Source organism: Ornithorhynchus anatinus, chromosome 2 (genome assembly GCF_004115215.2).
Source record: "Ornithorhynchus anatinus isolate Pmale09 chromosome 2, mOrnAna1.pri.v4, whole genome shotgun sequence".
In the NCBI taxonomy this organism is placed as follows: domain Eukaryota; kingdom Metazoa; phylum Chordata; class Mammalia; order Monotremata; family Ornithorhynchidae; genus Ornithorhynchus; species Ornithorhynchus anatinus.
The window spans coordinates 144,091,962-144,104,891 of record NC_041729.1 but is presented as its reverse complement, the minus strand read 5'-3'; the positions used below and the strand labels follow the sequence as shown (position 1 = coordinate 144,104,891).

General features: G+C 53.2%; 1 protein-coding gene across 1 annotated transcript in view; it reads left to right on the top strand.

The window, feature by feature from the left end:
• The first annotated feature begins 291 nt into the window (after window positions 1–291).
• The window catches only part of TMTC1 (transmembrane O-mannosyltransferase targeting cadherins 1), a 361,323-nt gene continuing 348,684 nt past the window's right edge, over window positions 292–12,930 (top strand). The window contains exon 1 of the mRNA XM_029058287.2: window positions 292–618. Within this exon, the coding sequence (XP_028914120.2) occupies window positions 299–618 (320 nt within the window). The 5' untranslated portion in view covers window positions 292–298. The remainder of the gene's footprint in view (window positions 619–12,930) is intronic.

The window sequence follows — 12,930 nt, the reverse complement described above, 5'->3', positions numbered from 1 at the left end:
CAGAGGAAGGAAAGGGGGCGGAGTCAGAGGAGGGGGAAGGGGCGGGGTCCGAGGAGAGAAAAGGGGCGGGGCCAGAGCAAAGGGGCGTGTGGATGGGCGGGGCGGAGAGGAGCGTTTCGGGCGGAGTGTTGGCGGCGCATGCGCGGTCCGTCGGGGCGGGGGCGGGGGGCGGGGGGCGGAGGGCGGAGGGGGCGTCCCGGGTCGGTGGTGGTCGGGCGGCCGGCGGAGCTCGGGCGTCCCGGGTCATGTCCGCGGCCGCGCGTCCCCCCGCCTCCCGCTTCCCCCGCCGCCGCCGCCTATGCTGCCGCCGCTCCCGCGGGCGCGCAGCATGCTGCGGAGCGCTGCGCCCGGGGCCCGGGGCCCTTGGGGCGGGGGGTCTGCGCCGCCCCCGCTGCTGGCCGAGCTGCTGGCGGCCGCCGCCTGCTGCCTGGGCTTCGCCAACTCCCTGCGGGGCCACTTCGTGCACGACGACGTGTGGGCCATCGTGCACAACCCCGACCTGGCCGGACCCCGCCGGGCCGCCGCCTCCGCGCTCTTCTCCAACGACTTCTGGGGCAAGCCCATGGCCCACCACGCCAGCCACAAGTCCTACCGGCCCCTCTGCACGCTCACCTTCAAGTGAGTCCGCTCCCCGTCCCCCCCACCCCCCACCCCCCACCCCCCGGGCGCGCCACACTGCGCTCGGCGCTGCGCCCGCCCGGCCCGCGCCCCCTCTTCCCCTTCAAGAAGAGCGACGGGGTCCGGCCGGCGCCGACTGGGTGCCGAGCGCTGTCCTAAGCGCTGCGCCCTCCCTGCACCCCGCTTCCCTCCCTTAAGTAATAAGGGATGGCATCCGGGAAGCGCTTACTACGCGCCGAGCGCTGTCCTAAGCGCTGCGCCCTCCCTGCACCCCGCTTCCCTCCCTTAAGTAATAAGGGATAATATGGGTGAGCGCTTACTACGCGCCGAGCGCTGTCCTAAGCGCTGCGACCTCCCTGCACCCCGCTTCCCTCCCTTAAGTAATAAGGGATGGCATCTGGGAAGCGCTTACTACGCGCCGAGCGCTGTCCTAAGCGCTGCGACCTCCCTGCACCCCGCTTCCCTCCCTTAAGTAATAAGGGATGGCATCCGGGAAGCGCTTACTACGCGCCGAGCGCTGTCCTAAGCGCTGCGACCTCCCTGCACCCCGCTTCCCTCCCTTAAGTAATAAGGGATGGTATTGGGGAAGCGCCTACTAGGTGCCAAATAACGATGGTGTTTAAGCGCTTACTACGTGCCGAGCGCTGTCCTAAGCGCTGTCCTAAACGCTGCGACCTCCCTGCACCCCCGCTTCCCTCCCTTAAGTAATAACGATGGTGTTTGTTAAGCGCCTACTAGGTGCCGAGCGCTGTCCTAAGCGCTGCGACCTCTCGGCACCCTCCCTGCCATCCCTCAAGTAATAACGATGGTGTTTAAGCGCTTACTAGGTGCCGAGCGCTGTCCTAAGCGCTGCGACCTCCCTGCACCCCGCTTCCCTCCCTTAAGTAATAATGATGGTGTTTGTTAAGCGCTTACTAGGTGCCGAGCGCTGTCCTAAGCGCTGCGACCTCCCTGCACCCCCGCTTCCCTCCCTTAAGTAATAGGGATGGTATTGGGGAAGCGCTTACTAGGTGCCGAACGCTGTCCTAAGCGCTAAAACCTCCCTGCCATCCCTTAAGTAATAGGGATGGCATCTGGGAAGCGCTTACTACGTGCCGAGCGCTGTCCTAAGCGCTGCGACCTCCCTGCACCCCCGCTTCCCTCCCTTAAGTAATAATGATGGTGTTTGTTAAGCGCTTACTAGGTGCCGAGCGCTGTCCTAAGCGCTGCGACCTCCCTGCACCCCCGCTTCCCTCCCTTAAGTAATAGGGATGGTATTGGGGAAGCGCTTACTAGGTGCCGAACGCTGTCCTAAGCGCTAAAACCTCCCTGCCATCCCTTAAGTAATAGGGATGGCATCTGGGAAGCGCTTACTACGTGCCGAGCGCTGTCCTAAGCGCTGCGACCTCTCTGCACCCCCGCTTCCCTCCCTTAAGTAATAGGGATGGTATTGGGGAAGCGCTTACTCGGTGCCGAGCGCCGTCCTAAGCTCTGCGACCTCCCTGCCATCCCTTAAGTAATAACGATGTATTTGGTAAGCGCTTACTAGGTGCCGAGCGCCGTCCTAAGCGCTGCGGCCTCTCAGCACCTTCCCTGCCATCCCTCAAGTAATAACCATGGTATTTGTTTAGTGCTTACTGCGTGCCAAGCGCTGTTCGAAGCGTTGCGACCCCCCTGCTGTTCCCTCAAGTAATAACGATGGTGCTTATTAAGCTCTTACCGGGTGCCCAGCGCTGTCCTAAGCGCTAAAACCTCCCTGCCATCCCTTAAGTAATAGGGATGGCATCTGGGAAGCGCTTACTACGTTGCCAAGCACTGTTCGAAGCGCTGCGACCTCCCTGCACCCTCGCTTCCCTCCCTGCCATCCCTCAAGTGATAGGGATGGTATTGGGTAAGCGCTTACTAGGTGCCAAGCACTGTCCTAAGCGCCAAAACCTCTCTGCGCCCCCGCTTCCCTCCCTTCCGTCCCTTAAGTAATAGGGATGGTATTGGGTAAGCGCTTACTAGGTGCCCAGCACTGTCCTAAGCGCCAAAACCTCTCTGGGCCCCCGCTTCCCTCCCTTCCGTCCCTTAAGTAATAGGGATGGTGTTTGTTAAGCTCACTGGGTGCCAAGCGCTGTCCTAAACGCTGCAACCTCTCTGCGCCCTCCCTGCCATTTCTCAAGTAATAACGACGGTATTTTGTTAAGCGCTTACTATGTGCTAAGCGCTGCAACCTCCCTGCCACCCCTCAAGTAATAACGACGGTATTTTGTTAAGCGCTTACTATGTGCTAAGCGCTGCAACCTCCCTGCCCCCCCACTTCCCTCCCTGCCACCTCTCTTCCCCTTAAATAAGAACGATGGTATCTGCTAAGCATTTACTACGTGCTCAGCACTGTTCTAAGCGCTGTGACCACCCTGCACCCCCTTTTCCCTCCCTGCCATCTCTTAATAATAATACTGTTGGTATTCGTTAAGCGCTTCCTATGTGCAGAGCACCGTTCTAAGCGCTGGCGGAGATACAGGGTCATCAGGTCGTCCCACGTGAGGCTCACAGTTAATCCCCATTTTACAGATGAGGGAACTGAGGCCCAGAGAAGTGAAGTGACTCGCCCCCAGTCACACAGCTGACAAGTAATAACGATGGTATGCGTTAAGCTCTACGACGTGCCAAGCACTGATCTAAGCGCTGCAACCTCACTGCACCTCCCCGCTTCCCTCCCTGCCATCCCTTAAGTAATAACGTTGGAATATGTTAAGCGCCTACTAGGTGCCAAGCACTGTTCGAAGCGCTACACCCGCCCTTGCGCCCCCTCTTCCCTCCCTGCCATCCCTCAAGTAATAACGATGGTATTTGTTAAGCGCTTACTACGTGCCAAGCACTGCTCTAAGCGCTGCACACGCCCTGCACCCCCTCTTCCCTCCCTGCCATCCCTCTTCCCCTTAAGTAATAGGGATGGTATTTAAGTGCTTACTTTGTGCCGAGCACTGTTGTGAGCGCCGCGCCCGCCCTGCACCCCCTGTTCCCTCCCTGCCATCCCTCAAGTAGTAATGATATCGAAGTGCTTACTACGTGCCACGCACTGTTCTGAGCGTTGCACCCGCCTTGCACCCCCCTCTTCCCTCCCTGCCATTCCCCTTCCCCTTAAGTAATAATGATAGTGTTTGTTAAGCGCTTACTATGTGCCTAGCACTGTTCTAAGCCCTGCACCCCATCTTTCCCTTAATAACGATGGTATTTGTTAAGCGTTTTCTATGTGCCAAGCACTGTTCTAAGCGCCGCACCCTCCCTGCATCCCCTCTTCCCTCCCTACACCCCTTCTCTCCTCCCTACACCCCCTTTTCCCCCCTTGCATCCCTTCTTCCCCTTCCTCCCCACCCTGCAGTCCCTCTTCCCCGTAAATAATGATGGTATTTGTTATGCACTTACTACGTGCCAAGCACTATTCTAAGCGCTGCACCCTCCCTGCGTCCCCCTTTTCCCCCTCGCATCCCCTCTTCCCCCCGTATCTCTTCTTCCCCACCGTGCAGTCCCTCTTGCCCTTAAATAATGATGGTGTTTAAGCGCTTACTACGTGCCAAGCACTCTCCTAAGCGCTGCACCCTCCCTGCATCCCCCTTCCCCCCCTTGCATCCCCTCTTCCCCCGTATCCCTTCTTCCCCACCGTGCATCCCTCTTCTCCTTAAATAATGATGGTGTTTAAGCGCTTACTACGTGCCAAGCACTCTTCTAAGCGCTGCATCCTCCCTGCATCCCCCTTTCCCCCCTTGCATCCCCTCTTCCCCCCCCATACCCCTTCTTTCCCACCCTGCAATCCTTCGCCCCCTTAAATAATGATGGTGTTTAAGCACTTACTACGTGCCAAGCACTATTCTAAGCGCTGCACCCTCCCTGCATCCCCCTTTTCCCCCTTGCATTCCCACTTCCCCCCCCCCCCCCCCCCGTATCCCTTCTTCCCCACCGTGCAATCCCTCTTCCCCTTAAATAATGATGGTGTTTAAGCACCTATTACGTGCCAAGCACTATTCTAAGCGCTGCACCCTCCTCCCCCCTCCCCCCCCGGCACCCCCTTTTCCCCTGCCCCATGCAACCGTGTCTCCCGCCGGACAGCCGTGAGGTTTTGGGGGGCACGAGCCGAGGAGGGGGATCCCGTCTGGGATGGGATCGGGAAGAGGCCGGAGCCAAGTCGGGAAGACTTCCGAGCCTCGAGGGGCCGGACTTCGGACCAGCCGCCCGGGCCGGATCGTTCTGTGGCCTGCGCGGATTCTAGGGTTGGGCACCGGGAGATGGCAGACTTTTTGCTCCTCCCTGGCTGGGAGCCAAACCTGTCCAAGCTCCAGCCCCACTTAGGGGGGGAAAAAATGAGGAAAAGAACGCTCTGCGGAAAGATGCACCCCGCCAGGACGCCTAAACGGGCAGCGGGGAGAAGGGGTCAACCGTGTTACAATGGGTATCCGCCCCGGGTTGGTTGGCTCTAACCTTTGGGGTTATGATTCAGCATTTCTGCTAAAAAGCAATTTACCAGTGTAAAGGATCGAAAGAGCACGTCCCGTTTGTCCGGCCTGAGTTAATCTCGGCGAGCTACCCCCGCAAACGGAGGAGAAGCGATCGAGTCTCAGGAATAATAATGATGGTATTTGTTAAGCGCCTACTACGTGCCAGGGCGCTGGCGTGGATGCCGGCGAGTCGGATTGGACGCAGTCCCCGACCCACGTGGGGCTCACGGTCTCCATCCCCGTTTTCCAGATGAGGGAACTGACGTGGAGCGAAGTGACTTGGCCAAGGTCACGCAGCAGACCGGTGGAGGAGCCGGGATTAGAACCCACGACCTTCCGACTCCCAGGCCCGGGCTGTAGCCGCTCCTCCACGCTGCTTCTCTGTGCGCCGCTAGTCTGAGCCGGGAGTGCTTTCTTCACCCGGTCCTGGTCTCTCCCTGGATTTCGGCACCTCTTTTCCTTTTTTAATACCTTGGACGGTGCTGCTTTTGCTGATATAATACGGCATAGCGCTGGTGGCCTCCGTTGCTCGAGCCTCTTTGGCGAGGACGCTTATAGGAACCCGGCTGGGGAGAAATAAATATTCTAGGCGAGAAAGCAGGTGGCTGCCGTGGCTTGGGAAAGGAAACCAGTGCGATTAATAATGCATTCATAGGCTCTAGCCTTCCACGAAAACCGTATCATCCGCAGGAGGATGAAAATGACTCCCCCCCTCCCCCCCAAACTGCTTTTTGGAGCTTTCGAAAGAGAATTGCACTTGTCGGCACTGGACGGCTCCCGTGCTTTTCCGAATTTGGAGTTGTTAAGAGTACTTCCTGGTGGTACGATTGGAGAGAGGAATAACGAAGTGACTACTAGTCAATCGATTGTATTTATCGAGCGCTTACGGTGTGCAGAGCGCCGCGCTAAGGGCTTGGGAGAGAACGGTCTAACACAGTTGGTAAAACCGTTCCCTGCCCGCAAGGAGTTTGCCATCTAGAGAGGAGCACATTTTTAAGATTGATCCGGCCTTTGCACGTGAGCCCGTTGTGGGTAGGGATTGTTGCTGAATTATTCTGCCCAAGCGCTTAGTACAGTGCTCTGCAGACAGTAAGGGTTCAATAAATACGGTTGAATGAACGAGTGAATATTGTTAGAAATACCGTGGTCGTGTGAGACAGGTGCTTTCTGAGCTGAGGCCAACTACCGTGAATCCCCAGAGCTTCTTTATTCATTCAATAGTATTTATCGAGCGCTTACTATGTGCAGAGCACTGTACTAAGTGCTTGGAATTTGCAATTCGGCAACAGATAGAGACAATCCCTCAGCACTGTGCTCATTTGTATATATTTTTATTACCCTATTTATTTTGTTAATGAGGTGTACATCCCCTTCATTCTATTTATCGGGCTAATGTTGTCTTGTTTTTGTTTCGTTCTGTTTCGCTCTGCCGTCTGTCTCTCCCGATTAGACCGTGAGCCCGTCACTGGGCAGGGACTGTCTCTTTCTGTTGCCGACTTGTACATTCCAAGTGCTTAGTACAGTGCTCTGCCCATAGTAAGCGCTCAATAAATACTATTGAATGAAAGAATTCCTGCCCAATGACGGGCTCACAGTTTAGTGTTGTGTGTAGCACCACCTCAGCCACCTAAATGTAAATGGCTTTACTTGGCGGGCTTTACTTTGCGGTCCTTTTATACTTCCACCTTTATCAACTCCACGCCCAGCTACTTCTTTCCCCCGCCTTTGTTCTTGAAGTAGCCTTTGGTTATTATTTCTACAGAAAGTCAGTTTTACCCCTTCCTTCCCCCGACTTTCCCAGCACCGTCGCCCTCCCGTCTCACGAGCGTGTAAATTTGGCATTATCCTTGATTTCTCGCTCTCATTCAACCCGCATATTCAACCTATCACTAAATCCTGCCGGTTCGACCTCCTAAAAATCGTCCCTTTCCTCTCCATCCAAACGGCTGCCCTGTAAATCCAAGCACTTTTCCTGTTCCGTCGCGATTACTGTATCCTGCCTCCTTGCTGACCTCCCTGCCTCCCCACTCCACTCTCTCTCCCCACTCCAGTGTACGCTTCACCCAGAGCATTTTTCTGCAAAAACGTTCAGTCCTGCCCTCTCCTCAGGAACCTCCAGGGGTTGCCCATCCACCTCCACATCAAACACAAACTCCTCACCCTTGGCTTTAAAGCCCTCCGTCACCTTGTCCCCTCCTACCTCACCTCGCAATTTTCCTACTATAATAACCCAGCTGGCACACTTTGTTTCTCTAATGCCAACCTACTCGCTGGACCTCAGTCTCATTTATCTCACCTCCGGCCTCTCACCCGCATCCTACGTCTGGCCTGGAAGACCCTCCCTCCTCCTATCAGACAGATAATTGCTCTCCCCCGCTTCAAAGCCTTATTGAAGGCCCTTCTCCTCCAAGAAGCCTTCCCTGACTAAGCCCTCCTCTCCCCTTCTCCCACTCCCTTCTACATCACCCTGACTTGCTCCCTTTATTCATCTCCCCCTCCCAGCCCCACAGCACTTATATTCGTATCCATTATTTATATTCCTGTCTGTCTCCCCCTCTAGTAATAAGAATAATGATAACAATTCTGTTATCTGTTAAGCGTTTACTATGTGCCTGGCACTGTATTAAGTGATGAGGAGGCGGGAGAACACAAACAAATTGTCCCACAGGGGCCTCACAGTCTTAATCCCCATTTTGCCGATGAGGTAACTGAGACCCAGAGAAGTCAAGTGACTTGCCCAGGGTCACACAGCAGACAAGTGGCGGAGCGGGGATTAGAACCCACGACCTTCTGCCTCCCAGGCCTGTGCTCTAGCCACTAGGCCATGCTGCTTCTCCAGACTAAACTCATGCCGGGCAGGGAGCACGTCCGTTAGATTGTTTTATCGTCCTCTCCCAAGTGCTGAGTACAGTGCTCTGCACACAGTACGCGCTCAGTAAAGATGATCGATTCAGTCATCGGCGTTTGTTAGTCTGTGTGTACAACTCTGGCCCCAAATATTTTATAGCAACTGTTGGACGTCGCATCCTTAAGATTTCATCTGTTGTTGATTCTTTCTCTGACTTCCTATCGAATGCTAGCTGTTGGTATAAAATCTTGGCGATCATCACCCCGGCGCCCAGGATAATTTACAGGAGACCACATAGTTGAGAAGCAGCCCGGCCTAGTGGGTAGACGGCGGGCCTGGTGTCAGGAGGACCCGAGTTCTAATTCCGGCTCCGCCACTTGTCTGCTGTGTGACTTTGGGCAAATCCCTTCACTTCTCTGGGTCTCAGTTACTCATCTGTAAAATGGGGATTGAGACTGGGAGCCCCTCATGTGTCCAAACTGATTAATAGAGTGCACTGCACAGAATAAGCGCTCAATTAATACAATTGAATGAATTAGCTTGTATCTAGTAGAAGCAGCGTGGCTCAGTGGAAAGAGCCCGGGCTTGGGAGTCAGAGGTCATGGATTCGAATCCCCGCTCTGCCACTTGTCAGCTGTGTGACTGTGGGCAAGTCACTTTACTTCTCTGTGCCTCAGTTCCCTCATCTGGAAAATGGGGATGAAGACTGTGAGCCCCACGTGGGACAACCTGATTCCCCTGTATCTACCCCAGCGCTTAGAACAGTGCTCTGCACGTAGTAAGCGCTTAACAAATACCAACATTATTATCTAGCTCAGCACGTAGTACAGTGCCCGGCACATAATGAGTGAAATTCCAGGATAAAAAAAGTTTCTCCCATTGCACATTCAATCATTTCATTAGCTACAGCGCATCATTACCAGCCACAGGGGAAGCCTGAGAGACAGCTGGACCCCTACGTCTCTGTCCCCTAACCTTGTTTGCTTGGTTGAAGCGGACATGGGCCTCCATCAGAGGCAGACTCAGGACCTCGATGACAGTTCCAGGGGCTTCCCCGGGAGCTCCTCTGGGAGTCATATTATGGAGGTTTTGGAGGAGGACTTGAGAAGGGATGACTGTGCTGATGACAGCTTCTTTGGGAAAATGTGCCTGCCCCAATTGACCCATGTGCACACACCCCTCCCTCTCTCTCTCCCCAGCTGGCACACTTTGTTTCTCTAATGCCAACCTACTCGCTGGACCCTAGTCTCATTTATCTCACCTCCGGCCTCTCACCCGCATGTGCCTCTTTCTCTCTCTCACGCGCTTCCTCCCTTTCCCTTTCTCATTCTTTCTTTTGCCCGCTTTCTCTCTCCCTTTCTCTCCTTCTTCCACTTTCTCTTTTTCCCACTCTCTCTTTCTCCTCTGTCTTTCTCTTTCTCTCTTCCTTTCTCCCACTCCCTCTCTCTCTCCCTTTCTCCCCCTCCTTTCTCTTTTTCCCACTCTCTTTCTCCCACTCTCTCTTTCTCCTTCTCCCACTCTCTCTTTCTCCTTCTCTCTTTTTCTTTCTCCCTCTTTCTTACACTCTCTTTCTCCCTGCCTTTCTCTCTTTTTCTCCCTCTTTCTCTGTCTCCCTCTCCCTTTCTCCCTCTTTCTCCCTCTCTCTCTTTCTCCCTCTTTCTTTTTCTCTTTCTCCCTCGCCCCTTTCTCCTTCTGTCTATTTCTCCCTCGCCCCTTTCTCCCTCTTTCACCCCTCTTTCTCCCTCTTTCTCTTTCACCCTCTCTCTCTCTCTTCTCCCTCCCCCAAACACCCTTCATTGCACACTCTGGACAGAGATGCTTATGCTATCCTTGTGCAGTGTATGGAGGGCACCTCCCTCCGTCCCACCAGCTAAAGCCTGAATTAGTTAATCAGTCAATCATAGGCACTGTACTAAGCTCTTTGGAGAGTACAGTATAAAAGAGATCGTAGACACAGTCCCTGCCTACAATGATCTTACAGTCTAGAGGGGGATACAGACATTAATATAAATGACCTTAGGCAAGTCACTTGACTTCTCTGTGCCTCGGTTATCTCATCTGTAAAGTGGGGATGAAGATTCTGAGCCCTAAGAGGGACAGGGACTGTGTCCAACCCAATTATCGTGTATCGACCCCAGAGCTTAGTACAGTGCCTGGTGCAAAATACACACTTAACAAATGCCAAAATTATTATTAATTGAATAAATGCAGGAGATATGTACAGAACTGCTGTGGGCCTGAGTGGGGTTGGAGGTTTGAAGAAAGGCTGCAAATCCAAGTGCAAGGGGGATGCAGAAGGGAACGGAAGAAGAGAAAATAAGGGCTTAGTTGGGGAAGGCCTCTTGGAGGAGATGGACTTTTAATAAGTTTGAAGTCTGGGTGACATCACTTAAAATTACTCTCCCTCCCTTCAAAGCCTTATTGAAGGCCCATCTCCTCCAAGAAGCCTTCCCTGACAAAGTTCTCCTTTCCTCTTCTCCCACTCCCTTCTGCATCGCTCTGGCTTGTTCCCTTTATTCATCCCCCATCCCAGCCCCACAGCACTTATGTCCAGATCTGTCATTTATTTCTGTTAATGTCCATTTCCCCCCATCCATTCATTCAGTCTTATTTATTGAGTGATTATTGTGTACCGAGCACTGTACTAAGTGTTTGGGAAAGTGCAATACAGCAGTAAAGAGAGACAATCCCTGCCCACAGTGAGCTTCACAGTCTGGGGGTTGGGGGCGGGGAGACAGACATCAATACAAATAGACATCAATATAAATAAATAAAATAGAATAAAATAAAATAGAGTAATAATATATATCAATATGCAAAAGTGCTGTGGGGTGGGAAGGGGGAAGAGCAGAGGGTTGGGGGGGAGGGGAGGAGGAGCAGAGGGAAAGGGAGGGCTCAGTCTGGGAAGGCCTCCTGGAGGAGGTGAGCTCTCAGTAGGGCTTAGACGGGGGGAAGAGAGTTAGTTTGGCGGAGGTGAGGAGGGAGGGCGTTCCAGGCCAGAGGCGGGACGTGGGCCAGGGGTCGACGGTGGGACAGGTGAGAACGAGGGACCATGAGGAGCTGAGCGGCAGAGGAGTGGAGTGTATGGGTTGGGCTGGAGAAAGAAAGGAGGTGAGGTAGGAGGGGGCAAGGGGATGGACAGCTTTGGAGCCAAGAGTGAGGAGTTTTTGTTTCGTGCGAAGGTCGATAGGCAACCACTGGAGGTTTTTGAGGAGGAGAGTGACATGCCCAGAGTGAGCGTTTCTGTAGAAAGATAAACTGGACAGCAGAGTGAAGTATGGACTGGAGTGGGGAGAGGCGGGAGGTTGGGAGGTCACAGAGGAGGCTGATGCAGTCATCTAGGTGAGATAGGATGAGTGATTATACTATCGAGGTAGCAGTTTGGATGGAGAGGAAAAGGAGGATTTCAGCGATGTTGTGAAGGTGAGACCGACAGGATTTGGTGAAGGATTGGATATGTGGGTTGAACGAGAGAGAAGAGACAAAGGTAACGCCAAAGTTATGGGCTTGTGAGACGGGAGGGATGGCGGTGCACATAGTACAGTGCCTGGCACATAATAAGTGAAATTCCGGAAAAAAAAGTTTCTCCCATTGCACATTCAATCATTTCATTAGCTACAGCGCATCATTACCAGCCACAGGGGAAGCCGTGTTAGGGTTTGGGTGGGAAGATAAGGAGCTCTGCAGACTGTAAGCTCCCTGTGGGCAGGGAATGTGTCTGTTTACTGTTACATTGTACTCTCCCAAGTGCTTAGTCCAGTGCTCTGCACACAGTAAGTGCTCAATAAATATGACTGTCTCACTAAAAGCAACCCCTTGGCCTACTGTGTTGGAGATAGAGTGAGGCTTAGGCTTGTTACGAATCTAATGATCCTTTCAGATGACGGTGGGGTTGGGGTGGTGAGGGCATGTTGTGTATGTAGCTTCTGGTGGAGAGAACTGACCAGAGGGACTTGGCGGGGGAAAGCAGGAAGGTGAATGAGACACCCCGTGTCTCTTCGATTCTCGGAAGAGCTGGCCGGTAGATTCACCTCATCGTCCTCCATTCCAAGTATCCCAAGGCAATTAATTGCTAATCCTCCTGCAGCTTTTCAGATGGCTCTCTGGCTTCCGGCCAGACAAATGTTCATTGGCTAAAAGCGCCTCAGACAGATGTAGAGGAGTGTCTGAAAACCAACCCACACGTTGGTGATGTTCATACAGTACGTTGAAAGCTTGTGGTATGTGCAGCCAGCCCAGGATTGGGAAGCAAGCAAGGGGAAGCCCTCTTCCCCCCCGCCTCCCTCTCTCTCTCTTTTTTTTTTAAATGGTATTTGTTAAGCGCTTACTATGTGCTTGGCACTATACTGAACACTGAAGTAGATAGAAGCCAGTCAGGTGGGATACGGCCTATGGGGCTCATAGTGTTAATCTCCAATTTACTGATGAGGTATTTGAGTCCCTGATAGTTCAATCGTGTTTACTGAGAGCGAACTGTGTGCAAAGCACTATACTCAGCGCTTAGTACTGTACTAAGATAACATAAACTACTCTCTGTTTTTCACTTTGATCTCCGTGTCCCTCCACTGACTTAGCCAAGGGTAGGCCCTTGGGAAAATGTGCTTATCCTAGCCCCTTGCCTCCTGGATCACAAGGAGGAGGGAAGTGAAATTTAGGGCCTGCCTCTGCTTGCGTGAACACATTTTAAATTTATTGCTTTTGTCACTTTCCACCTTTTCATTGTCTACAACTGGGAGCCCCATTAGGGAATCCCATCTAATGCATTTATTCAGTCGTACTTATTGAGTGGCCTTCTGTGTACAGAACACTCTATTAATAATGTTGGTATTTGTAAAGCGCTTACTATGTGCAGAGCACTGTTCTAAGCACTGGGGTAGATGGAGGATAATCAGGTTGTCCCACGTGAGGCTCACAGTCTTAATCCCCATTTTACAGATGAGGTAACTGAGGCACAGAGAAGTGAAGTGACTTGCCCACACACGTGGGAGAGTACGAACAGACACATTC